Consider the following 26,872-nt stretch of genomic DNA (forward strand, 5'->3'; position numbering starts at 1 on the left):
TGATTGCAGTATTTGGAAACAAGGCCTAGGGATCATACTTTCACTAGTGGACACTCTCAACATTGATCACATAATAAAACCACTCTACACTCTCTTGTTGGATGATGAACACCACTAATTGTGTAGGGCTATAAGAGCACCTCAATGCCGGAGTTAACAAGCTCCACAATATTCGATATTCATATTTAAATAACCTTAGAGTGCATGATAGATCAACACAACTATACCAAGTACTAACATAGCATGCACACTGTCACCATCACACTATGAAAGGAGGAATAGATCACATCAATACCATCATAGTAACAGTTAATTTCATAATCTACAAGAGATCTCAATCATAAACTACGCCAAGTACTACATGATGCACACACTGTCACCGTTACATCATGGAGGAGGAATAGAGTACTTTAATAACATCACTAGAGTAGCACATAGATGAATAGTGATACAAAACTCATATGAATCTCAATCATGTAAGGCAGCTCATGAGATCATTGTATTGAAGTACATAGGAGAGAGATTAACCACATAGCTACCGGTATAGCCCTTAGCCTCGATGGAGAACTACTCCCTCCTCATGGGAGACAACAGCGTTGATGAAGATGGCGGTGGTGTCGATGGAGATGCCTTCCGGGGGCACTTCCCCGTCCCGGCGGCGTGCCGGAACAGAGACTCCTGTCCCCCGAATCTTGGCTTCGCGATGGCGGCGGCTCTGGAAGGTTTCTCGTACCGTGGCTTATTCGTATCGAAGATTTAGGTCAGGGACCTTTAAATAGGCGAAGAGGCGGAGTCGGAAGGGGTACGGAGCCGCCACACAATAGGGGGGCGCGGCCCAGGCCCTGGCCGCGCCAGCCCCATGTGTGGGCCCCCTGTGGGTCTCCTCTGGTCCCTCTCGGGTGTTCTGGAAGCTTCGTGGAATTATAAGATGCTGGGCGTTGATTTCGTCCAATTCCGAGAATATTTCCTTACTAGGATTTCTGAAACCAAAAACAGCAGAAAACAGGAACTGACACTTCGGCATCTCGTCAATAGGTTAGTTCCGGAAAATGCATAATAATGACATAAAGTGTGAACAAAACATGTAGGTATTGTCATAAAACAAGCATGGAACATAAGAAATTATCGATACGTCGAAGACGTATCAGCATCCCCAAGCTTAGTTCCTACTCGTCCCGAGTAGGTAAACGATAACAAAGATAATTTCTGAAGTGACATGCTACCAACATGATCTTAATCATACTATTGCAAAGCATATGAGATGAATGCAGTGATTCAAAGCAAGGATAAAGATAATGATTAAACAACTGAATCATATAGCAAAGACTTTTCATGAATAGTACTTTCAAGACAAGCATCAATAAGTCTTGCATAAGAGTTAACTCATAAAGCAATAGATTCATAGTAAAGGCATTGAAGCAACACAAAGGAAGATATAAGTTTCAGCGGTAGCTTTCAACTTGTAACATGTATATCTCATGGATATTGTCAATATAAAGTAATATAATAAGTGCAATATGCAAGTATGTAGGAATCAATGCACAATTAACACAAGTGTTTGCTTCTTGAGATAGAAGGAAATAGGTAAACTGACTCAACACAAGAGTAAAAGAAAGGCCCTTCGAAGAGGGAAGCATGAATTGCTATATTTGTGCTAGAGCTTTTATTTTGAAAACATAGAAACAATTTTGTCAACGGTAGTAATAAAGCATATGCATTATGTAATTTATATCCTACAAGTTGCAAGCCTCATGCATAGTATACCAATAGTGCCCGCACCTTGTCCTAATTAGCTTGGATTTACATGGATTATCATTGCATAACATATGTTTCAACCAAGTGTCACAAAGGGGTACCTCTATGCCGCCTGTACAAAGGTCTAAGGAGAAAGCTCGCATTGGATTTCTCGCTTTTGATTATTCTCAACTTAGACATCCATACCGGGACAACATAGACAACAGATAATGGACTCCTCTTTAATGCATAAACATTCAACAACAGATAAAATTCTCATATGAGATTGAGGATTGATGTCCAAACTGAAACTTCCACCATGGATCATGGCTTTAGTTAGCGGCCCAATGTTCTTCTCTAACAATATGCATACTCAAACCATTTGATCATGATAAATCACCCTTACTTCAGACAAGACAAACATGCATAGCAACTCACATGATATTCAACAAAGAAATAGTTGATGGCGTCCCCAGGAACATGGTTATCGCTCAACAAGCAACTTATAAGAGATAAGATGCATAAGTACATATTCAATACCACAATAGTTTTTAGGCTATTTGTCCCATGAGCTATATATTGCAAAGATAAAGAATGGAAATTTTAAAGGTAGCACTCAAGCAATTTACTTTGGAATGGCGGAGAAATACCATGTAGTAGGTAGGTATAGTGGACACAAATGGCATAGTTTTTGGCTCAAGGATTTTGGATGCATGAGAAGTATTCCCTCTCGATACAAGGCTTAGGCTAGCAAGGTTGTTTGAAGCAAACTCAAGTATGAACTAGTTCAGCAAGACTTACATAAGAACATATTGCAAGCATTATAATACTCTACATTGTCTTCCTTGTTGTTCAAACCCTTACTGGAAAATATCTAGACTTAGAGAGACCAATCATGCAAACCAAATGTCAACAAGCTCTACAATATTTCTTCATTAATAGGTGCAAAATACATGATGCAAGAGCTTAAACATGATATATATGAGCACAACAATTGCCAAGTATCAAATTATTCAAGACAATATACCAATTACCACATGTGACATTTTCTGTTTCCAACCAAATAACAATGAACGAAGCAGTTTCAACCTTCGCCATGAACATTAAAAGCTAAGAACACATGTGTTCATATGAACTAGCAAAGCATGTCTCTATCCCACACAAGGATGAACTTATTCAAACAAAACAAAAATAAAAACAAACAGACGCTCCAAGTAAAGTACATAAGATGTGACCGAATAAAAATATAGTTTCAAGAGAAGAAACCTGATAATTTGTTGATGAAGAAGGGGATGCCTTGGGCATCCCCAAGCTTAGACGCTTGAGTCTTCTTGAAATATGCAGGGATGAACCACGGGGGCATCCCCAAGCTTAGACTTTTCACTCTTCTTGATCATATTGTATCATCCTCCTCTCTTGACCTTTGAAAACTTCCTCCACACCAAACTCAAAACAAACTCATTAGAGGGTTAGTGCATAATCAAAATTCACATGTTCAGAGATGACACAATCATTCTTAACACTTCTGGACATTGCACAAAGCTACTGAAAGTTAATGGAACAAAGAAATCCATCAAACATAGCAAAACAAGCAATGCGAAATAAAAAGGCAGAATCTGTCAAAACAGAACAGTCCGTAAAGACGAATTTTTTAGAGGCACCAGACTTGCTCAGACAAAAATGCTAAAATTGAATGAAAGTTGCGTACATATCTGAGGATCACACACATAAATTGGCTTATTTTTCTGAGTTACCTACAGACGTAGCGACTCAATTTCGTGATAGCAAGAAAACTGTTTCTGCGCAGTAATCCAAATCTAGTATCAACTCTACTATCAAAGACTTTACTTGGCACAACAATGCAATAAAATAAAGATAAGGAGAGGTTGCTACAGTAGTAACAACTTCCAAGACACAAATATAAAACAAAGTACTGTAGTAAAATAAACACATGTGTTATCTCCCAAGAAGTTCTTTCTTTATAGCCATTAAGATGGGCTCATCAGTTTTAATGATGCACTCGCAAGAAATAGTATTTGAAGCAAAAGAGAGCATCAAGAGGCAAATTCAAAACAAATTTAAGCCTAACATGCTTCCTATGAAAAGGAATCTTGTAAATAAACAAGTTCATGAAGAGCAAAGTGACAAGCATAGGAAGATAAAACAAGTGTAGCTTCAAAAATTTCAGCATATAGAGAGGTGTTTTGGTAACATGAAAATTTCTACAACCATATTTTCCTCTCTCATAATAACTTTTAGTAGTATCATGAACAAACTCAACAATATAACTATCACATAAAGCATTCTTATCATGAGTCTCATGCATAAAAGTATCATTACTCTCCACATAAGCATAATCAATTTTATTAATTGCAGTGGGAGCAAATTCAACAAAGTAGCTATCATTATTATTCTCATCATCAAATATAGGAGGCATATTGTAATCATAATCAAATTTAGCCTCCATAACAGGCAGCACCAAAAGGCTACTATCATTATAATCATCATAAATAGGAGGCAAAGTATCGTCAAAGAAAATTTTCTCCTCAATGCTTGGGGGACTAAAAATATCATGCTCATCAAAACCAGCTTCCCCAAGCTTAGATTCTTCCATAGCATTAGCAATAATAGTATTCAAAGAGTTCATGCTAATAACATTGTTACAACTATTTTGCAAACAAAGTTCCATGAGTTTTTTAATTCTCTCTTCAAACACATCATGTCCTAATTCAAGATAAATTTCATAAAGATCTCTAATTTTTTTGTTGTTTTCCATTATACCTTACTAGTGTAAACAAGAAACAAAAAGATGCAATTGCAGGATCTAAAGGAAATAGCTTCGAGCACTCACAACGGTACCAGAAAAGTGTTTGGTTACCTGGGACCAGAGTGTGAGTACCTTTTACCTTTCCGTCCCCGGCAATGGCGCCAGAAAAGTGCTTGCTGTCCAGGACTGGCGCGTGGTTGACGAGGGAGGAAATCTCTGTTGTGTAGCTTTTCGATCCCCGGCAACGGCGCCAGAAAAGTGCTTGATGTCTACTCACGCTTCTTTTCCTGTAGACAGTGTTGGGCCTCCAAGAGCAGAGGTTTGTAGAACAGCAGCAAGTTTCCCTTAAGTGGATCACCCAAGGTTTATCGAACTCGGGGAGGAAGAGGTCAAAGATATCCCTCTCAAGCAACCCTGCAACCACAATACAAGAAGTCTCTTGTGTCCCCAACACACCTAATACACTTGTCAGATGTATAGGTGCACTAGTTCGGCGAAGTGATAGTGAAATACAGGTGGTATGAATGTATATGAGCAGTAGCAACGGCACCAGAAAAGTGCTTGCTGGCGTGCAGTTGATGTGGGAGATATTGCAGGAAGTAGAGATGCAGTAAAACAGTAAACAAGCGATGATTGCAGTATTTGGAAACAAGGCCTAGGGATCATACTTTCACTAGTGGACACTCTCAACATTGATCACATAATAAAACCACTCTACACTCTCTTGTTGGATGATGAACACCACTAATTGTGTAGGGCTACAAGAGCACCTCAATGCCGGAGTTAACAAGCTCCACAATATTCGATATTCATATTTAAATAACCTTAGAGTGCATGATAGATCAACACAACTATACCAAGTACTAACATAGCATGCACACTGTCACCATCACACTATGAAAGGAGGAATAGATCACATCAATACCATCATAGTAATAGTTAACTTCATAATCTACAAGAGATCACAATCATAAACTACGCCAAGTACTACATGATGCACACACTATCATCGTTACATCATGGAGGAGGAATAGAGTACTTTAATAACATCACTAGAGTAGCACATAGATGAATAGTGATACAAAACTCATATGAATCTCAATCATGTAAGGCAGCTCATGAGATCATTGTATTGAAGTACATAGGAGAGAGATTAACCACATAGCTACCGGTACAGCCCTTAGCCTCGATGGAGAACTACTCCCTCCTCATGGGAGACAGCAGCGTTGATGAAGATGGCGGTGGTGTTGATGGAGATGCCTTCCGGGGGCACTTCCCCGTCCCGGCGGCATGCCGGAACAGAGACTCTTGTCCCCCGAATCTTGGCTTCGCGATGGCGGCGGCTCTGGAAGGTTTCTCGTACCGTGGCTTATTCGTATCGAAGATTTAGGTCAGGGACCTTTAAATAGGCGAAGAGGCGGAGTCGGAAGGGGTACGGAGCCGCCACACAATAGGGGGGCGCGGCCCAGGCCCTGGCCGCGCCATCCCCATGTGTGGGCCCCCTGTGGGTCTCCTCTGGTCCCTCTCGGGTGTTCTGGAATCTTCGTGGAATTATAATATGCTGGGCGTTGATTTCGTCCAATTCCGAGAATATTTCCTTACTAGGATTTCTGAAACCAAAAACAGCAGAAAACAGGAACTGGCACTTCGGCATCTCGTCAATAGGTTAGTTCCGGAAAATGCATAATAATGACATAAAGTGTGAACAAAACATGTAGGTATTGTCATAAAACAAGCATGGAACATAAGAAATTATCGATACGTCGGAGACGTATCAGGTGTCAACACCCGGATTTTTAAGTCCAGATGCCTATTATGCCATACATCGCAATCCCAGGAATATTGTTTTTGCGAGACATAATAGATTGATATCACAGAACATCATTCATTACAAACCATAATTGTGTTACAACAAAAAGGATCACATGATCTAGTCTCATTACAACACTTGATCTACTGATCAATTACATAACACAATAGCGGGAATACGTAGTAGAGGTCCATCTGTTCCACAGGCAACTGTTGACGTCAGGAGTGGTCCTAGTTGTCGTAGACGTCCTGCTGTCCTTCATCTTGGTACTGGGGCTCATCTTCAAAGTCTGGCCATTTGAATAGCCAGGGACAAAGCCATGAGTACTTTAAAGTACTCGCAAACTAATACTAATATAAGTACTATCAACTATGGTAAGGGGGTGCTAAGCTCTAGGTTTATTTGCATAAAGCCAGTTTTATTTCATAAGCACTTTAGTAACAAATGACTCTTTGCTTGTCTAACTAACTCAAGTGGGAACATTAGTGTCATTCCCACAACTCTATTATGATTCAAAGTCAAAGTCACCTTTCAAACTCAAGTCACAAGTCACCATTCATATTTTTGGAAAAGTTCTGATGACGGAATAGTATGGCCTTTCCAACTGTCCATGACCGCAAACGCGGCTATTCGAATAGTTTTACACTCTGCAGAGGTTGTACACTTGTGCCACAACTTTTGATTACATCCGTGATGCGTGTGGTTGGCACGTCCGTTGGGAACCCCAAGAGGAAGGTGTGATGCGCACAGCGGCAAGTTTCCCTCAGTAAGAAACCAAGGTTTAATCGGACCAGTAGGAGTCAAGAAGCACGTTGAAGGTTGATGGCGGCGGGATGTAGTGCGGCGCAACACCAGGGATTCCGGCGCCAACGTGGAACCCGCACAACACAACCAAAGTACTTTGCCCCAACGAAACGAGTGAGGTTGTCAATCTCACCGACTTGCTCGTAACAAAGGATTAACCGTATTGTGTGGAAGATGATTGTTTGCGAGAAAACGAGTAGAACAAGTATTGCGATAGATTGTATTTCGAGTAAAGAGAATTGGACCGGGGTCCACAGTTCACTAGAGGTGTCTCTCCCATAAGACAAACAAGCATGTTGGGTGAACAAATTACGGTTGGGCAATTGACAAATAAAGAGAGCATGACAATGCACATACATATCATGATGAGTATAGTGAGATTTAATTGGGCATTACGACAAAGTACATAGACCGCCATCCAACTGCATCTATGCCTAAAAAGTCCACCTTCAGGTTATCATCCGAACCCCCTCCAGTATTAAGTTGCAAAGCAACAGTACAATTGCATTAAGTATGGTGCGTAATGTAATCAACAACTACATTCTTAGACATAGCATCAATGTTTTATCCCTAGTGGCAACAAGCACAACACAACCTTAGAACTTTCGTCACTCGTCCTGGTGTCAATGCAGGCATGAACCCACTATCGAGCATAAGTACTCCCTCTTGGAGTTACAAGCATCTACTTGGCCAGAGCATCTACTAGCAACGGAGAGCATGCAAGATCATAAACAACACGTAGATATAACTTTGATAATCAACATAACAAGTATTCTCTATTCATCGGATCCCAACAAACGCAACATATAGAATTACAGATAGATGATCTTGATCATGTTAGGCAGCTCACAAGATCCGACAATGATAGCACAATGGGGAGAAGACAACCATCTAGCTACCGCTATGGACCCATAGTCCAGGGGTAGACTACTCACACATCACACCGGAGGCGACCATGGCGGCGTAGAGTCCTCCGGGAGATGATTCCCCTCTCCGGCAGGGTGCCGGAGGCGATCTCCTGGATCCCCCGAGATGGGATCGGCGTTGGCGGCGTCTCCGGAAGGTTTTCCGTATCGTGGCTCTCGGTCCCGGGGGTTTCGTCACGGAGGCTTTAAGTAGGCGGAAGGGCAAGTCAAGAGGCGGCACGGGGGCCCACACCATAGGCCGGCGCGGCCGGGGGTGGGGCCGCGCCGCCCTAGGGTTTGGCCACCCCGTGGCCCCTCTTCGTCTCGTCTTCGGACTTCCGGAAGCTTCGTGGAAAAATAGGCCCCCGGGCTTTGATTTCGTCCAATTCCGAGAATATTTCCTTACTAGGATTTCTGAAACCAAAAACAGCAGAAAACAAAGAATCGGCACTTCGGCATCTTGTTAATAGGTTAGTTCCAGAAAATGCACGAATATGACATAAAGTGTGCATAAAACATGTAGATAACATCAATAATGTGGCATGGAACATAAGAAATTATCGATACGTCGGAGATGTATCAATCCGTCAGGAATAACCCTGAATAATCATACTCAGTATGCGGATCATCAACCATAACCTTTCACTTACATACCCTAGTATAGGCACCTCTCCCCATGAGCTTGGCCTCCCAGTGATGCCATTCTGCCATCCTGGGAACTGCACATGGCTTGGGCCGGACATTCACCTCTTCTTTAACGTCGTTTCTTTTGTTGTGGAGGCAGCTTTCGGCATAACCCCGATGACTCTTATTTAGAGGGAACCCATACTAAAGTACATAAACTTCCAGTTAATCCCTACCCATAATCAGGTATGGTGGGGGTACTCAAGAATTGGAATGGTATCGCATCCGAACCCAACCATCAGTTTTTGGTAAATTTCACCAAGTCATTCACAAGTCACATTCACCTTCAAAATCTTTCAATAGAATGACTCATCATTCCAAGGTTTTCAAAGTCATTGGTTTTCACAAGTTCCCATCTAGAGTAGTCAGTTTTAGTTTAGCACTAGCAACTAGTCATCAGGAGTGCTACCATAGTTTTGCTGGCTAAGCTAAGTGTAACACTTCTTGGAATACTCTATTCTTAGACACCAAGTAAGAATACAATAAGTAAACTTTGATAAACAAAGTAAAGAGTAAAGCAAGGTAAAAACTTGGGTTTGGATAAGTAAGACTTGAAACACCAATACTAGTGCCATGGTATTTTGCACTAGTAACTTGGCATGGTAGGGGTTGCAAGTGTTAGCTTGCACATGGGAAAATATTAGCTTGCAGTAGTCTAGCTTGCCTTGATTGGTGTAGTGATTAAAGTTCTCTTCCTCTTCTTCAAGGTAGGCCTCCTCCTCTTGGTAGTCTCCGGTACTAGCGTCTATAAACGAATACGAGGATACAATCACCAAACAATACTTAAGTAGACTTAATTAGCCTTAATGGCTCACACAAATGATCTGGCATCATCACTCAACATTTATCCAAAACTATGCTAGGGTTTTCTTACTTAGTGTTAGGAAAATATTTTCCTCTTATTTAAAAGTGGATTAGGGTTTCTCTTTAGTTTGGAGAAATAATTTCCTCTCATTGAATCTTGTTAAGATTTAACTTCCTCAAATAACAAGGTATGACCACATGTTGACCAAGGTCAACACTTCATACTTATCATTTGAGAAACATGATTTAAATGAGGTTTTATACCTCATGCAATTTAAATCCTATTTGATATAAGATCCTCAAGTAAGCAAGATGAGACCATGCAACAAGGGTCATCACATTACTTCATAACACTTGGGAAGATGATTTAGATGAGGTGCTACACCCCATATATTTGAAATCCTAAATTTGAAATAGTTTAAATGGGCTAGAATTGACTACATAGCCAATTTTTGATTCTAGCCCATGATCATGCACACAACTATGTCATGTTTTTGCATAATCAATTAGACAATGTGAAATGTGATTTATGAGAGTTGGAAACAACTCAAAATCACTTATGGTTGATTTTTAAGAATTGTTTGAAATCTGAAAAGTCCATGCCTTGTTATTTTTGCTACTTTAATTCTACAAACGATCTAGGGTTCAAACCAGTGGGTTGGATAGATCGTTTCATAAGCTTTCCAACAATACCAAATTCACTAAATTTGGCCAAGTATATTTGAAGATATTCAAATTCTAGCAATGTACCAGTAAGCAATATAGCTAAAATAAACTTAAAACGAAATTTGAATCAAACGGGGGCGCGTGAACGAAGTTGGGCCGTCGTGGGCAGGCGTCTCTGGCACGGCTACTGCGTCAGCAAGAGAGGTACTGGGTAGGTGATCGTGTGTGCGTAGTGGCCTGCTCGATGACGTTGTGTGCAGGGCACACAAGTACATGGCCGACGTCGACGTCCTCACGTCATGGCGTCGTCCTGGCGCGTGAGTGGGTCAACGAGCTTGTCTAGCAGGTGTTCTGAGGTGAGAGGAGGTGGGTGGCGCAGTGTGACGTGTTGGTTTGCAGTGTGCACGCAGGGAGAGGGTGGTGTCCACGGGTGGTGATCATGGACAATGGCATGAGTTGTTGTGGTCGTGTTCTTGCTCTCCTCCACCAAGTACTGGTACTAGTAGTTGTAGAGGGTTAAGTACAAGGGGAAAGACATGGTGAGAGAGAGGGAAAAGACCAGGGGTAGGTAGTGACATGGTGGTGATCATGTGAGTGGCATGGTGTGGCATTGGGTGGTGCAAGTGGGTTTTTAGGGTCAACTATGGTAGGGTGGTGTTCAGAGGAGTGAGAGACATCTCCTAGACATGGTGGGCATGGTGAGAGAGGTCTAGGGTTGTCACATTTGACTTATGCAAAAGTGTGTGTGACATAGGCCATGTCCTTGGCTTGTCTTGGTTCATGGTGATGATGTCAAAGCTAAGTGATGTCATGAGAGTGGTTGTGTGGTACTAGTGGTACTATGGACGAGCTCAAAGAGAGAGAGAGTGAGGTAGGAATAGTGGTTGAGAGTAGGTGTACCTTATAGTAACTATTGGATTCTTAGGTAAAAACCTCATGTGTGGGTAAATTTTGCTAGGTTTCTTCATGGATGAGTTCTAAATGATATTTGGTAGCAATGGGTGGCATTGGTTTGGGATTTAGAAAAGATTTGTGAAGAATTCCAAAATTGGTGGGAATCTAGAATTGGTTTCAAAGTGGCATCTTGGCTTGACTAATTTAAGCAATCGTCAACGATCTGGTCACAGTGGTCAACACCAAAGTTGTTCACCTTGATGAGGTCTTGGATGAGGTGCGAAGAGTTGGCAGGGTGTGGTTTAAGAATCTCTCAATAAAGGGGCTCAAAGAGGGTAAGATGTTAAAAATGTCACATGTGACCATTATCACATACAACTAGGTTTTTGATTTTTCTTTGATTTGATTTGAGTTTCTTTGATGCAAAAGGGATCCTTTTGAGTTTAAAAGAGTTTCCAAACCATTGGCACAAATTTATATGGCATAGGTTAAAGGTTTTCAAAAATGGCCATAAGCCATATGTGAGGTTTTTAGCAATTTCTCAAATCCTTTTCTTTCTTTATCTTTGATCCAAAGGATCATGGTTTTGGGTTCAAATGAGGTTGGTTGGGTTTACTCATGGTTTCCAACCATTTGGGTAAGGTAAATAGGGCATAGGCCAATTATTGGAGAATTTGCCATTAGCCCACATATGCCTCACATTTTATTTTATTTTCTTTTTAAAAGTTCCTCTTTGGTTTTGAGAAGGGTAGGGTTAGAGTTTAGAAAACATTTCAAAATACTTCACACAAGCATCTTAGAAAAATTCACAACAATTGTGTAGGAGCACTATGCACCAAACTCAATTGAATTAAAGTTTTTGTTGGCTCCAATTTTTGGAAAAAGGAAATTCATTTTTCTTCTTTGTTTGAAAAATTGGGGATGTTACAGTGGGCGCGGCCGGCTCGCCCCGGCTGGGCCTTTCTCCTCCGCGCGTCCCACGCTGCCTGATCCGGCTGGGCCGGATTCCAGGCCGGCCTCCTCAGCGCCAAATCCGGTCGACCGGCTGGGCCGCTTTTTGGCCATTTTTCCTGTGCAGTTTTTTCTGTCTTTTCCCCCCAACGGTTTTATTTGCTCCCTAGCTATAAATAGCCCTTCTTCCACCTTGAGCAAGTTAGTTCTTCCCATTCTCTCTCCTCCATTGTTGCCTTTAAAGAACTTGCTCTCTCTCTTGTCTCCCCCCATGATTCTTGCTCATTCTTGAGGGATCTAAGAGAGGAGATCTAGATCTACACATCCACCAATCCATTTCTCCTCTAAGTGAGGGAAAATCTTGGGATCTAGATCTTGGAGTCTTTTGTTGACTTTCCCCATTGTTCTTCCTCTCCAATCTCATCCTAGCATTTGTTGTTTGGGTGGGATTTGAGTGTGAAGGACTTGAACACCTCTAGTGTTCTTGCTTTGCATCATTGCATAGTGTTGAGCTCTCCACCATGATTAGTTCGAGTGAGAGACCGTGAGCTTGTTACTCTAGGAGGGAGACCTCCTAGTTGGCTTGGTTGGTGCCCCGGTGATCTCTTCGTGGAAGATTGTGAAGGGGCCCGGGCTTCTCCTTCGTGGAGCTTGTGAAGTGGTTGTGGAGCTTGCCATCTCCGGAGCGGAGGAAAAGCTAACCATAAGGAAAGGGCCATTATCCTTCGTGGGTGTGGTTCGGAGAATAGGGTGAGCCTTTGTGGCGCGGGGAATCCTTCATGGGATCTCCACTCCTCCAAACGTAACGTACCTTCTTGCAAAGGAAGGGAACACGGGAATACATCCTCGTCTCCGCGTGCCTCGGTTATTTCTATACCCGAGCTCTCTTTTCTTGTGATAGCCATCGTGCTTGAAGTACATATATCTTGTTATCACTTGTGCTACATATATCTTGTGCCTATCTTGCTTAGCTCTAGTTGCTATTGTTACACTTAGTTGAGCTTAGCATATTTAGGGTTTGTGCTTGTAAACTAAACGATAGTTTAATTCCGCATTCTTACAAGACAAATCTGCAAGAGTTTTTAATTGCCTATTCACCCCCCCTCTAGGCGACATCTCGATCTTTCAAAATAACAAGAAGATTGTCTTGGTTTTCAGCAGATGAAAGATTATGCATGGAGAGATGCAGTTCATGATGATAGTGAATATATACCAAATGAAATAAATGTAATAAGTCTTTGTAATACTTTTTATTTAATTGCGAGTAGGCAAGCAAACCATATACCAATCACGAATCCTCTTAGTAGATTCTCTTGATTCCAACGATCATTCTATTACCAAAGCCCTAATCAACGCATTAATAAAGGTCTTTCGACCAGATCAAGGCATTACACTTGATGGTTCCTTGTTATCTTTGAGTTGTGCTAGATCCTCTTTGATATCGTCTATGTAACACATGGGTCGCCGAGTTCATATCTATGAGATCTCTAGATCGTGCCACCTAGGCCCTTAAATTGGATAACAAGCATTAGGCACACATAGATAATCATTCTCACGATGTAATAATTACAATAAAATAACAATCACAAATGGATGGAAGTAAAATAGGCAATCACATCTCACCAATTCCCTACATCTCCCACGCCTATGGGAATTTACTCACACATGAGACGAGAATAGATCAAAGAAATAATCATATTGCAAATGGAAATCATCTCAACTTTACCGTAGCAAATCACAGTAACGCTGAAGATCAAATCAAATACAAAAAAGTAGGGATAGAGGTTCAAATCCCTAATCTTGCAAGTATGAATCCCTCTCTCTCTCTCTCTCTCTCTCTCTCTCTCTCTCTCTCTCTCTCTCTCTCTCTCTCTCTCTCTCTCTCTCTTTCTCAGTACAAGTGGAAATTATGGAGGTGTGAATGATCAAGAGGATAGAGACCATCGAAGGAAGAGGTGGTGTTATCCTCCTTCTTCAGATATGATCTCCTCCTTCTGCAATGTTTTTGTGATGGCTACGTTTTTTTCGTCCTCCCCCTCTTCACGAAAGTTTCTTGTATTAATATGGCGGAAGCGTTGGCACATGGTACGGGCGGGCCGTATGGACGGGTTCCAGTCGTACAACGGGTCGTCAAACCTCCTGGAGACCTCGGATGGAAATGCCTTCAATTAGAGATTTTCTCATTTAGGTGTGATTAGCCCATAAATGCGCTCAAATCTTCCAAAAGTGTCCATTACCTAAAACTCACAACAAAGTTTCGCTAATTTGCGGTTTAGCATTAGTTGAAAGATAAAAAATCAACGAAACCAAGTGATAACGAATGGAAAACCTTCGGTAAAAAGTGTCAAAATTTGGAGCTATCAACCATCCAACTGAAGTGGACATCCCATGATAGAAGTTGATGAGCACTTCACTCTGCACCTCCGAACGTGCTTTCACACCTTCTTTCACATGGTCAGGGCAATGGTGATCAAAGAAAACCGATGATTTCTCGAGGTTTATTTTCTGGCCAGAGCCTTCACAAAAAACCCGGAGAGTATTTCTACGAGCATCCACACTCCTACTATCATTTCTTGCAAAGAAGATACTACCATTGCATGTACCTTGGAGCTCACCTTGATCCTCCTATCTGTAAACTTGAAAAATCTTTTTTATAGAGAAGAAACAAATAAAGACTGATTGGATCTCCCTAACAAATTCCTCTTGATGGGCACCCGGTTCTATAAGCTCGCCATTAACATAAACAAACATCATAGCGAACACAAATAACACATCCCGTCACCGAATGAATCCAAGAGGAATCAAAACCAAGGTTGCACAGACAGCCATAGAGATATCTCCATTCGATCCTATCATGCGTTTTCATCGTATCAATTTTCAACGCAAAAAAAGGGTTTCTTAAACGAAATAGAGAAGTTAGCATTTTCATACACCAGACCACACGCATCATGGTGACAGAAGATCCGAGCTGGGCGTGCATCGTCTCAGTCTCCTACCCCATCTCAGATCGATCTCAAGACCTCGCCTGAACCCACCACCTCTCTCTGCTCTCCGGCGAGGCCACCACCATGGCCCAATCACCACTCCAAACCCTAATACCCTTCCTCCTCCTCCTCCTCCTCCTCTCGACTGCCCCCGCCGTAGCGCCGGCCGCCTTCCCCGGCATCGACGCCTTCCTCGCCTCCTCCGCGGCGCGGGACCCCACGGCCGCCAACGACACCTTCGCCTCCCTCCCCGCCAGCCTGCGCCGCGCGCTCTCCGTCCCGTCCCCGATCTCCGCGTCCCGCCTGCTCTCCCTCTCCGCCGCCGTCCCCGTCAACGTCCGCCTCGCCGGCGCCGCCTTCCCGGCCTCCTCCGCGCGCCTCCTCCCATCCTACGTCTCCTCCGCCGTCTCCTCCGCGCCCTTCCACTCCAGCCGCCGCCCGCACCGCCTCGCGCTCTCCCACAGCCTCCACCTCGACGTCGCCGCCCCGGCCGCGTCCTCCCAGCTCGTAACCAAGGCCGCGGCCGCCGTGCGCGCCCACCTCTCCTCCGCCCCCGCGCCCTTCCACGCCACCGCGCTCTCCTCCGTGCCCTACTCGCTCGTCGACGACCTGGTAGCCGAAGACTACCGATCCCTAGTCTCCTCCTCCTCCGCCCCAGCCATCTACATCTACTTGCTCGACCTCGGGAAGCAGCCGCGGCCGTACGCCTACACCGCGGCGCCCGGCTCCGCCGACTCCCACTCGCCCGCCTTCTCCCGCTGCCTCGCCCCTGTCTGGGCGGGCAAGGACCGCTACCTCTGGATCGACCTCGGCGCCGGCCCCGTGGACTACGGGCCCGCGCTCTCCGGTGACGGCGTCCTCCCCCGTGGTGAGTTCCATCCTCTCGCCGCTCTCCACGGCCGGCCCAAGTCCGAGAAAGCACTCGTCGCCAGTCTCGCCTCGCTGGTCCTCAGCGCTTACAAGTTGCTGCTAGTGCCTTCGCTCAGAATCCCAGTGCATTACGAGAGCTCTCTGCTTATTCGTTTCATTCACATCCATGGAGAGGAGAAAGATCCCGCCGGGCTTGACTGGCGTGCAATTGAGCAGTCGATTCGGGATGGAGATCTACCCTATGAGGGGCAAAGCTTGAAGTTTGATTTCCACAGCGTCAAGTACTCGGAGTGCCCGATTTGCTCGTTCGTGGTTGCCCGCTCAACACACTCGTTCACATCCAGGTTCTTGTTTGATAATTACACCATGATTGTGAGCGAGTACCTGGACTCCAAGCGGATGAGGCAGGTGCTGTCGGACTCGTCGGAGGAGTTGCACCGTGTGGCTGGGGTTCATGACAACGATGATGTGCATGACAAGGTTGTCCCAGTCTATGTGTTTGATTTGGATTACGACAAGCTTCTGTTGCTGGATAGGTACCACCAGGCGGTGGCTTTCCGTGATATGGTTGTTGCGGTCAGGACGAGGAGCTCGCAGACGGTCAGTGACTACAGCTGTAACGGCCGGCATGTGATCACGAAGACCAGGAATCTCGAGCGTCCGATCATTGGCTCGGTTCTGCAGACCATGTTTGGTGTCTCACCCACGCACCAGTCATGGAGCCCCGAGCACGATGCCACGGTCGTTGATTATACCTGGAGCACCGGACATACACCATTTGGGCCGTTCTCAGAGACCAAATCGCTGTCTTTTGTGCAGAAAGATGCAGCCCGTAGGAATGTTCTTCTTACCACCCTCAACTACACAATCACCAGTACAGTTACTGTTCTGGACTCACTGGCTGCCCATGGTGGGGAGAATATACTCCTGAGAAAGAAAAGGCATGTTGAGTTCATTCAAAGGTGGAATCTGCTCACTTACAAGTTGGAGAAGCTGGTGTCAGCCATGTCCCACCTCGATTACAACAAGGCAATGTACCTTTTGAGATCTTCAGACCATGATATGTATGCCCTTTTCTCATTGGTGTATCAGGCTTCTCAGGAGCTAGAAGCGTCATTGGTTTGCTTCAAGGATCCACCATTCCCATGGTTATCAGTTTCCTTGTCTGGAGTTTTCGTATTTGGTTTCTTCTATGTGTACTCTAAGAGGGATAAATTGTTTAGGAGCAAAAGGAAGCAGTTCTGAGTTCTTACAGCAGTTTTGTTGGTGGATACTGTTTGAAAGGTTTGTCCTGATGATACTGTAGTTGACAGCTGCCAGGAAGTTGCATCCTTGCATATTACATGGAGCTGTGACTCGACACTGGAAATGGTGCATATTGTTCCAGCAAGATAAACTTACTTACAAGAGGTACTCTAGATTATTTAAGGGAAGCAATGCTTCCACTAGTATTGTAAGTTTAATGTGCCAGAATTGCCCTTGATGCATAATGTTGATCTAGATTTTGCAGACACGTATATGTTTCATGTTGTTGACTAGCAGGTGCCCTATCATATTCGATGTGTGCATCCTATTCTCATGTCTAATATCTAGATCATTTTAAAAAAAATCCTACAGTTCCAGTAGTGCTACTACATCATGTCTGATGTTCTTTTGATATTCTGTTTTTAGCGATCAATTTACTTTTATTTATTTTTTACTTGCGTGGGTTATTGGATTACAAGAGAATTTCTTGAGAACTATCGTAACTAACTATAACTAGTTCCTTCAATCCTTCATAGTATTTGCGTTACATGGGGAGGAAATCCTTAAGCTCCAATTTAAACTGAATTGCTGAAAGCTGATGTCCTGGTTACATTTCTGAAGTTGGTAGGCAAAATTTGTTTGAAATATTGGAGTTTTTGGTCGAGTTGTATATTTCGCTCTTCATGTTCTGTGTGCTGCTACTCTTTAAGTACCCTAGCCTCCTTCTAATGGTGCATGTGAATTATTGAGTAAGTACGCTTTACTGCTCTAGTCCTCCTTATAATGATGTGCGTGAATGATTGAGTAAGTACACTTGAGCGTTTGGATTCGGAAAATCAGACTAGTTGGTATCTTAGTATTCCCGGGAATCTTGACTGTAGGAACATGATATCATGGCAGAGAATATGTTATTTGTAGTGAGCTACTATTATATGCTAGATTTTGAAGATACACTTGTATTTATTATGTTGTTGGCTACCATGTATCGTATTATATCATATCCGACGTGTGCATCCTACGCTCATGTCTAATTTGTAGATAAAAAAACATCTACAGTAACAATAGTACTACTACATTATGTCTGAGGTTCTTTTGGCAATCTGTTTTTAGTGATCAATTTATGATGGCAAATTTTATTTGCCATATGAGTTATTGGATTACAAAAGTATACGGTGAGAAGTATTGTAAGTATAACTAGCTCCTTCCGTACTTCATGGTATTTGTTTTGCATAGGGAGGAAATCCTTCCACTAATTTTTATGTTTAAGCTGAATTGCTGAAAGCTGATTTCCTGGTTAAACTTTGAAAGTTGTTGGTAGAGCAAACTTGTTTGAAATGCTGGAGTTCGGATCCAGTTTTAGCTTCCCCCTGTTTTCCTGTCGTGTGTGCTGCTACTTTATGAACACCCTAGTCTCCTTATAATGTTTGCAAGCTAATCTCTTCAACACAAATATGATTAAGTATACTCCAGCGATTGGTTTTGAGAAAATCAGACTAGTGGGAATCTTAACTGTAGGAGTGAGATAGCATGGCAGAGTGCCAGAGAATATGACATCTTGGAGAGCTTTCCTAGTAATATGAGATAAGCTGTTTGGGTGTAACCTCAGAATCTGTTAGCTAGAGCAATTATTAAATCAGTAGGCCATCGGTTAATCCAAGGAACACTTCTTGCTAGTAATCAATTATCAGGCTATCGGAAGGAAAACAGAAGGAACTGAGAGGTGCTCTTCTTCCATAAGAAATGCCAATAAGATTCAGTAAGACACAAGGATAAGAGAGGCTCAGCATGTCTGGAACGGAATAGTTACGAGCAATATTTCTAGTTTAAAGAAGGAATTTGGTGAAGCAAAAAAGATCAAGCTGGATGGAATAGCTTGGGGAACAGTAGTGATTAGGGTAAGGCAAGCACAGACTGAAGTGGAATGCAAGGCTTGTAACAAAGGAAAGGGATTGCGCAAATCTAGACAGGGTTTGATGTCAAAAGCTTGATCTACCTCCACAATCAGGAGGGAGTCTGCTAGCGCACCCATATGGCCCTGAGATTGGGGGCTAGATACCTGGCGGTGGCTATGGTGGAATCGGTGGCCGGGGAAAGAACTGGAATGGGAGAGCTCGTCGGAATAGTTCCAGTCAAAGCTACACAACAACTCAATTGTTTGATATCTGTAATAAACAACAGAGTACAATGTAAAGCAGCAAAGATAATTAAAATAGACCTTCCTTTCTGAGCGAGAATCTGACGTACATCTTGTTTGATGAAATCGGCTAGAACAGTACAGTAAATCGAAACGAAGCATTCAGATTACATGGTTGACGATGCGGTAACCGCCAAGATTGTTACTTTTAACTCACGGCAGCATGGCTCTTGCTTGCAGTGCCTGAACAATTGGCACTCCATCAATATTCTTCAGAGGTGGGACGAGTTGCAGTTCCTATTCTGGTTCGACCAGTAGGTTCGACAACATGGTGCGGGGGCTTGTCGCGGGAAGAGATACGTGGGCTTGGACCCCCAGCAGCCGGAAGATCATCATCTTTCGTCAGCTGGTTGGGCAGAGGCTCGAATGTGCTACACGAATCACCAGGGATGGAGTGTTCATGATCTTCCTGTAGATTGGGAGCCAAAGCAGGTTCGGGAGTTGGGTGTTTGGGTTCGTCCTTGGAAGAGATGAGCGGACCTCCCTTAGCAACTCCAAGATCAGGATCTTCGCATACTTCGTTTTCAGGTGTGCCAAATGGAGTCTTGGGCACTCGGTGAAGAGCTCTCTTTTGAGGGGCAACGGAGCTGTGGCAACTAGAGCCTGACCCCGGAACTGCAACGCCATGGAGTAGCATAGGTATTAGCACACATACATCAATAGAAGAAAACAGTGCCGCATGGGCATGGATGCGGAGAAGTACACATAGGGTTTGCAAGCTACCAAGAACGGGTGGAGGCTGGTCGGCCGGAGCAGCTGGAGCACTAGTTTCCGGCGTGGCCGTCACTGTCGGAATGGAGGAGAAGAGTGAGCTCAACCGTGGTTTCCCGTGCGACAGGAGCAGCACCATGGAGCGCAGCGACGATCGTGGAGCGAGCGACATTCGCTCTAGCTATCTAACTGATCAACGGACACGTTGAGGAGTACGTGATGGTTCTCTCGAAACGTAAGTTGATCGGTGATTAATGGCTGCCTCCAAAACCAGTCGCCTACCTGTATTTATGCACACACCAGAATTCAGAAACGGCATACCTCGCCTGCGTGCGTTCATGGAGGCGACATTTCTTATTTATTTTATGAAATTGACAGTAGGGAAAGGCGTGCGTTCATACTACTTCCTGTACTATTCTGCGCCGTAGAGTATATACGTAGAAAATGGCGATTGCAACAGCTAAATCTTGCAGTCAAATTAAGTGCAACTTGGGCCTCATTTCGCCTACTACTTCACGCAACTCAGTTGCAAGGGGGAATTGCAAGGCGCCGCATAAAACGACCCTCCAATCCTTGGCCCGTATTGCTTCATTACTAGTCTACTTCCAATGCATCTGACAGCCTCCCCAGTAAAAAGTCAATCGCCCATGAGTCCATACCTGATAAGGAACACTCGCATGCATTGCTACTCCTTGCACATTGTACTATGTACAAGTGGACCAGTTCAACGACTGGTTCCAGCGAATTTGAGTCGTAGCAAATTCTTTGACACAGACCAAAGACTGAAACCCCAAAGCATGCGTTCATGCATGCCAACTTTCCGGTTAATTTCCACCCTACTTATATGTCATTGAACCGCACGTATACATGTGTGCTACGTACTTAAAGTGGTAACCTAGGATGCCGCTTAGACACCGATCCTCTTCGGAAGGATATCGAGGTTTCATCTCGCATAGTCTCGCAACAATGGCATCTTCGGGTGTCTTGTTTCCACCAGGCCTCGTTAGGTCTCTTTGCTTCTTGGCCTTCTTTTCGCTAGGCATCTGCAACGAAACCGAGAACGATAGACAATCCCTCCTTTGCTTCAAGTCCCACCTCTCGGGACCAGCCGCCGGAGTTTTACCTTCATGGAGCAACGCGTCCCGGGAGTTCTGCGGCTGGCAGGGGATCACCTGCAGCGCAACGTCCCCTCGGCGTGTCATCGCCCTGGACCTTGAATCGGGGGGCATCTCAGGGTCCATACCGCCTTGCGTCGCCAACCTCACCTGGTTGACAAGTCTCCAACTGTCAAACAACAGCCTCCATGGCGGCATACCGTCCGAGCTTGGCCGCCTGAGCCGGCTGAGAAGCCTCAACCTCAGCATGAACACTTTGGAAGGTACCATCCCATCCCAACTCTCTGCATGTCCCAACTCAGAATCCTAGGCTTGTGGAACAACTCCCTCAGCGGAGAGATCCCACCTGGCCTTAGCCAATGCAAACATCTTCAAGAAATTAACCTTGGAAACAACAAGCTCCAAGGGAGCATCCCTTCTTCCTTTGGTAATCTTCCTGAGATGCGCATACTAGTTCTCGCTAGCAACAGGCTTACAGGCAACATACCGCCGTCTCTGGGCAGCAGCCCTTATCTCACGTATGTTGATCTCGGAATGAATGATCTCACAGGGGCTATCCCAGAGTCCTTAGCAAGCAGCCCATCTCTTCAGGTACTTAGGCTCATGAGCAATAATTTTACCGGAGAACTCCCAAAGGCCCTCTTCAACAGTTCGGCACTTATTGCCCTCTGCCTCCAACAGAACAGTATTGTTGGTTCCATACCTTCTGTTACTGTTGCATCTTCCCCTATACAATATCTATATTTGAGGAATAACTACCTTTCAGGAACAATACCTTCCTCACTAGGGAACCTGTCCTCCCTAGTTCATCTTCGCCTTACACAAAATCTGTTAGTTGGGAGCATCCCGGAGAGCTTAGGTTATATTCCAACACTACAACTATTGACCTTGAGTATGAACAACTTATCTGGGTCAGTTCCACGGTCTCTCTTCAACATGTCATCCCTCACAGTTCTTGCCCTAGCACAAAACTCACTTGCCGGAAGATTGCCGATCGACATCGGCTACACACTCCCGAATATTCAGTCCTTGATACTCTCAACAAACAGTTTTGATGGCCCAATCCCAGCCTCTCTTCTCAAAGCTTACCACCTACAAATGCTTTACCTGAACAATAATAGATTTATAGGACACATACCATTCTTTGGTTCATTGCCAAATTTGGAGCAACTTGATTTGGCATACAACATGCTAGATGCAAATGATTGGGGCTTTGTCTCTTCACTATCGAATTGCTCCAAATTGAGTATGCTGGCACTAGATGGGAACAACCTCAAAGGGAGAATTCCAAGTTCAATCGGCAACCTTTCCAATAGTCTCAAGTTCTTGTGGCTAAGTAGCAACAAAATTTCTGGACCTATACCACCAGAGATTGGCAACCTTAATAGCCTCACTAGCTTGTACATGGGTTCCAATCTTCTTACTGGCCATATACCACCAACGATAGGGGAGTTGCGCAAATTGGTATATCTATCTTTTGCACAAAACAAGCTTTCGGGTCAGATCCCATACACAGTTGGTAATCTTGTTCAGCTGAGTATGCTGAAATTGGACGAGAACAACTTCAGTGGAAGTATACCTGGAAGTATTGCACACTGTACTCGACTAGAAATTCTCAACCTCGCACACAACTCACTAAATGGGCGAATACCAAGTCAAATCTTCAGAATCTCCACACTTTCTGAAGAACTGGACTTGTCACATAATTACTTGTCTGGGGGAATGCCAGATGAAGTTAGCAGTCTCATTCACTTGAAGAAAATGAACATGTCAAATAACAGGTTGTCCGGCAACATTCCATCCACTCTCGGCCAGTATGTTGTTCTAGAGTATCTTGACATAAAAAGCAACTTCTTTGCTGGAACCATTCCACAATCTTTTGCCAACTTAGGCAGCATAAAGAATGTGGATATTTCTCAGAACAATTTGTCTGGAAAAATACCAGAATTTCTGACAACTTTGAGTTCTCTGGAAAACCTCAATGTATCCTTCAACAACTTCTATGGAGAGCTTCCGAGAAGCGGTGTTTTTGACAAAGCAGGTGCAGCGTCAATCCAAGGAAATGATCATTTGTGTACAAGTGTTCCAATCGGAAGCATGCCTCCTTGTTCTCCACAGGTTGAGAGGAAAATGAAGCACCAATCATTAGTTCTAGTCCTCAAAATAGTACTACCAGTTGTTGCTATCACCATAATCATTTTGTCCTATATTGCGAAAATTTATTGGAGGAAGAAAGTGCAACAGAATACGCATTTGCAAAAACTTAATGAGAAGATAAAACAGATATCATATGAAGATGTTGCCAGGGCAACAAATAAGTTCTCCTCTGCAAACTTAATTGGCTCGGGATCATTTGGAATGGTTTATAAAGGCAGTCTGCAGTTTCAGGAAAATATAGTTGCTATCAAGATTTTCAATCTTGACATTTATGGAGCACAGAGGAGCTTCACCGCAGAATGTGAAGCCCTGCGAAATGTCCGTCATCGGAATCTTGTAGAAGTCATTACCTCATGCTCTTCAGTGGATTCTAGAGGGGCAGATTTCAAGGCCCTAGTATTTCAATACATGCCGAATGGGGATCTAGAAAAGTGGCTAAACCCGAAAGTGCATCAACATGGTGAAAGAAATGCTTTCACATTGATCCAAAGGATTAATATTGGTTTGGATGTAGCATTTGCTTTGGATTATCTCCATAACCAATGTACATGTCCACTGATTCATTGTGACTTGAAGCCAAGCAATATTCTTTTGGATCTTGATATGGTTGCATACGTCACCGACTTTGGCCTAGCAAGGTTTCTATACAATACATCAAATACAAATCAAGATAGTTCAACAAGTTTGGCCTGCCTAAAAGGATCTATTGGATACATCCCACCAGGTGAGATTAAGCATATTCACAATATGTTTGGTTCCGTTTGTTCTTTATAGAGTGGTACAATTTCTATTATCCAATTCTCTAATTCATGCTCTAATTTGATTGTGTTTCTAAATGTAAATGCAGAGTATGGCCTGAGCGAAGAGATATCAACTAAGGGCGATGTCTACAGTTTTGGAGTGCTTCTGTTACAAATGATAACAGGATGTAGTCCAACTGATGTAAAACTCAAGGATGGTATGGGTCTTCATGAATTTGTTGACAGAGCATTTAAAACGAATATTCATGAGATTGTTGATCCCATAATGCTCGAAGATGGCAGCAGTGCAATTGACATAATGAGAAATTGTATCATACCACTGGTTAGGATAGGCCTCTCTTGCTCTATGGCATCACCTAAAGAGCGGCCAGATATGGGACAAGTTTCTACCGAGATCCTTAGGATCAAGCATATGGCCTCACACATGGGTTTGTGAAGCAAAGAATAGACATAATGGTAGCTAGTGAAAGAAGTTCATGTGAAGAAGCATAGCGATGTACTATCTTATGAATTTTCCTTTTCTGAAGTAAGTTAGATAGGATACTTCTAGGCAGTAACATGGTTCGGAGAAACTTAGCTAGGGTTTTTGTAGGGGTTTCTAGAGGTTGACCGCTACTTAGAACTGCCTCATAGATAGTAATGACATTTCTCTTATTACTCTTTCTGGTGATCTTCAACTATGATTATTTTTCCTTGACAACATCAGCATGTATTGAGATTATAAGATGGCATCAGTAACTAGCTAGTAACCAGCAGGATCTTTTTTCTCCACTCCAACAGAAATATATATTCATCACAAGTTCACAACAATATTAAGCAAGAATCTAATGTACAACACGAGGAAAAGTAAGTAAAGCTGCCTAGCTTAGCTAGTTTATTTTGTCCATAACGTACGCTGTAAAATACTATATTCTTCCGAAACAGGAGCGCCTTTGTGACTTGAACCGTCGAAACTTGGGTGTTCCGGTTACTCCGCAGTGTACAATGAAGGCTCGACTATTACAGCTTTAGATTGGCGACGACCTCCGTGATGCGGTGGATCAGGAAGTGGGTCTGTAACATTTTCAAGGTTGGAGGGTATGGGCTGAGCCACGTCAGGTACAGGTGCAGGTTTGCTGTTATATGGGTTCTCCGGAGTGAACGGTAAAGGCCTGTCGATCAAGGCGTCACCCTTTCTATTGGGTGGATCAGGAAGCTGGTGTCCAACACCATCGTCCTTCCTCCGCCGAGGATCTGGCATGACTGGCACAGCTGCAACACAGTAGAGTAACTGTGTTAGCGGAAATCGCCAGAAGAAATGGAGACCAACGGGTCCGTGAAGAAAACAACATCTGAGTTACCTGGAGCGGCCGGAGTAGGCGGAACGGCGGGGGAGTACGAGGAGCTCAGCCGTGGCTTCCCGCGCAACATGAGCAGCACCAGGGAGCGCAGGGATGAGCGTGGAGCAAGCGCCATCATTGTCTGTAACTCTAAGCTAGCTGTACGCAGAGGACAAGTTGATTAGTGATGATGAGATGACTGCCTCCTGGCTTGTGTATGCCTATTTATGTTGCTTAGCTATGATACCAGAACTCTAGTCATATCATATGTCAGAGTGAAAGGTCACCTTGCTCCAAATCTACAATGCATGCGTACATACCATGTGTATAACTGCAGTATTTTTGTCAACTAATCTGCCACAGAGTCACTGTAACAGTTGTTCCAGTTACCCCATATGCGGTATTCGAAGTTTGAACTACTTTTTTTTCAAAATGGGGGTATACCCCGGCTTCTGCATCATGATGATAAAAGGTCCCAAATAAAGTTTGAACTACTAGGAAATAATTTAAGTGAAAGGATTATGCAAGCCCGGTTCACCAAGGATTTCATACAATAAGGATATTATGCCTCCAAGTTTTATTTACACTGTTTCAACTTTCATGAGTCCTATGGCGAGACGTGTGCATTCATACGGTGTGAGTATTATCGTCATAAATAACTTCAAAAAGGTTATTCTTGACCAAAGTTGCTCTATCAAGACTTCCACTGGTCAAGTCAGTTGAGTGCGGACTGAGCCATATGTATTCTTTTTCAGGCAAATTGCTCAGCTGATGGCAGGGTCAATGGAGTTAGGTTTATAGAGGCATAGAGGTTAGTGATGTCTCACTATATCAGTCCAAAAACGTGTCGATTACCTTAGCGTCAAGACTCAAGATGGAGGTCCAGATTAATTAAATAAAATGCTAGGAATGCTTCTACGAGTCCCGGTCTTGTCCTAATTAGAAAAGCATTGCTACTCTCCGTGTTACATATGGACATCCACAATACCAAATCATTATCTATAGTACTCATACGTAGTATGTTGCATATCTTCCCAAAATATGTTTCATGTCTTATATATAAGATTTTTTTGAATGTATATATTTTCTCTATAACCTTAGTCAATTATAGAAAAATTTGACTTAGGTCAAAATTTATATCGCTTGATTCTGAAAGGGATTTTGTTCCCCTTTGAATGAACGGATTCGCTAGTTCTTGGTCAATTGAGAATTAACTTAGAGCTTGATCGACTGTGTCATTGTTGTATTTGCATTGTGATTCGTGCAGCTAGTAGTTGCACATGGGTCTCTGTACGGGTTCTACCTCGGATAGAGGCACTGTCGGATCATGCTCATATACTATTGACCACTGAAAATTCAGTGCCCCAACATCGACGCCAATTCAAATTTGAACTAGGATGATTGCATAGGGATGGATTCTCATATATGGTCAAAAAGTGTATGGGAGAAGCATGTTTTGGGTCGGACCCCATCCAAAGGTGGAATAACTAACTGCGC

At 43.5% G+C, this 26,872-nt stretch overlaps 2 protein-coding genes and 1 pseudogene across 2 annotated transcripts; 2 read left to right on the plus strand and 1 right to left on the minus strand.

Moving 5' to 3' along the window:
- The first annotated feature begins 14,982 nt into the window (after nucleotides 1-14,982).
- LOC124683758 lies at nucleotides 14,983-17,382 on the plus strand. The gene has a single exon (XM_047218212.1). It carries the CDS (start codon nucleotides 15,088-15,090, stop codon nucleotides 17,116-17,118), a length of 2,031 nt encoding a protein of 676 aa, XP_047074168.1. The 5' UTR covers nucleotides 14,983-15,087; the 3' UTR covers nucleotides 17,119-17,382.
- Nucleotides 17,383-19,342: 1,960 nt separating this feature from the next.
- On the minus strand, nucleotides 19,343-20,263 carry LOC124683759. The gene is made up of 2 exons (XM_047218213.1): nucleotides 20,036-20,263; nucleotides 19,343-19,927 (listed from the first exon to the last, which is right to left on the minus strand). The coding sequence occupies exons 1-2, from the start codon at nucleotides 20,193-20,195 to the stop codon at nucleotides 19,515-19,517; spliced, it is 573 nt and encodes a 190-aa protein (XP_047074169.1). The 5' UTR covers nucleotides 20,196-20,263; the 3' UTR covers nucleotides 19,343-19,514.
- Nucleotides 20,264-20,989: 726 nt separating this feature from the next.
- LOC124659163 lies at nucleotides 20,990-24,492 on the plus strand (annotated as a pseudogene).
- Nucleotides 24,493-26,872: the final 2,380 nt, after the last annotated feature.

Source organism: Lolium rigidum, chromosome 1 (genome assembly GCF_022539505.1).
Source record: "Lolium rigidum isolate FL_2022 chromosome 1, APGP_CSIRO_Lrig_0.1, whole genome shotgun sequence".
Lineage (NCBI taxonomy): Eukaryota > Viridiplantae > Streptophyta > Magnoliopsida > Poales > Poaceae > Lolium > Lolium rigidum.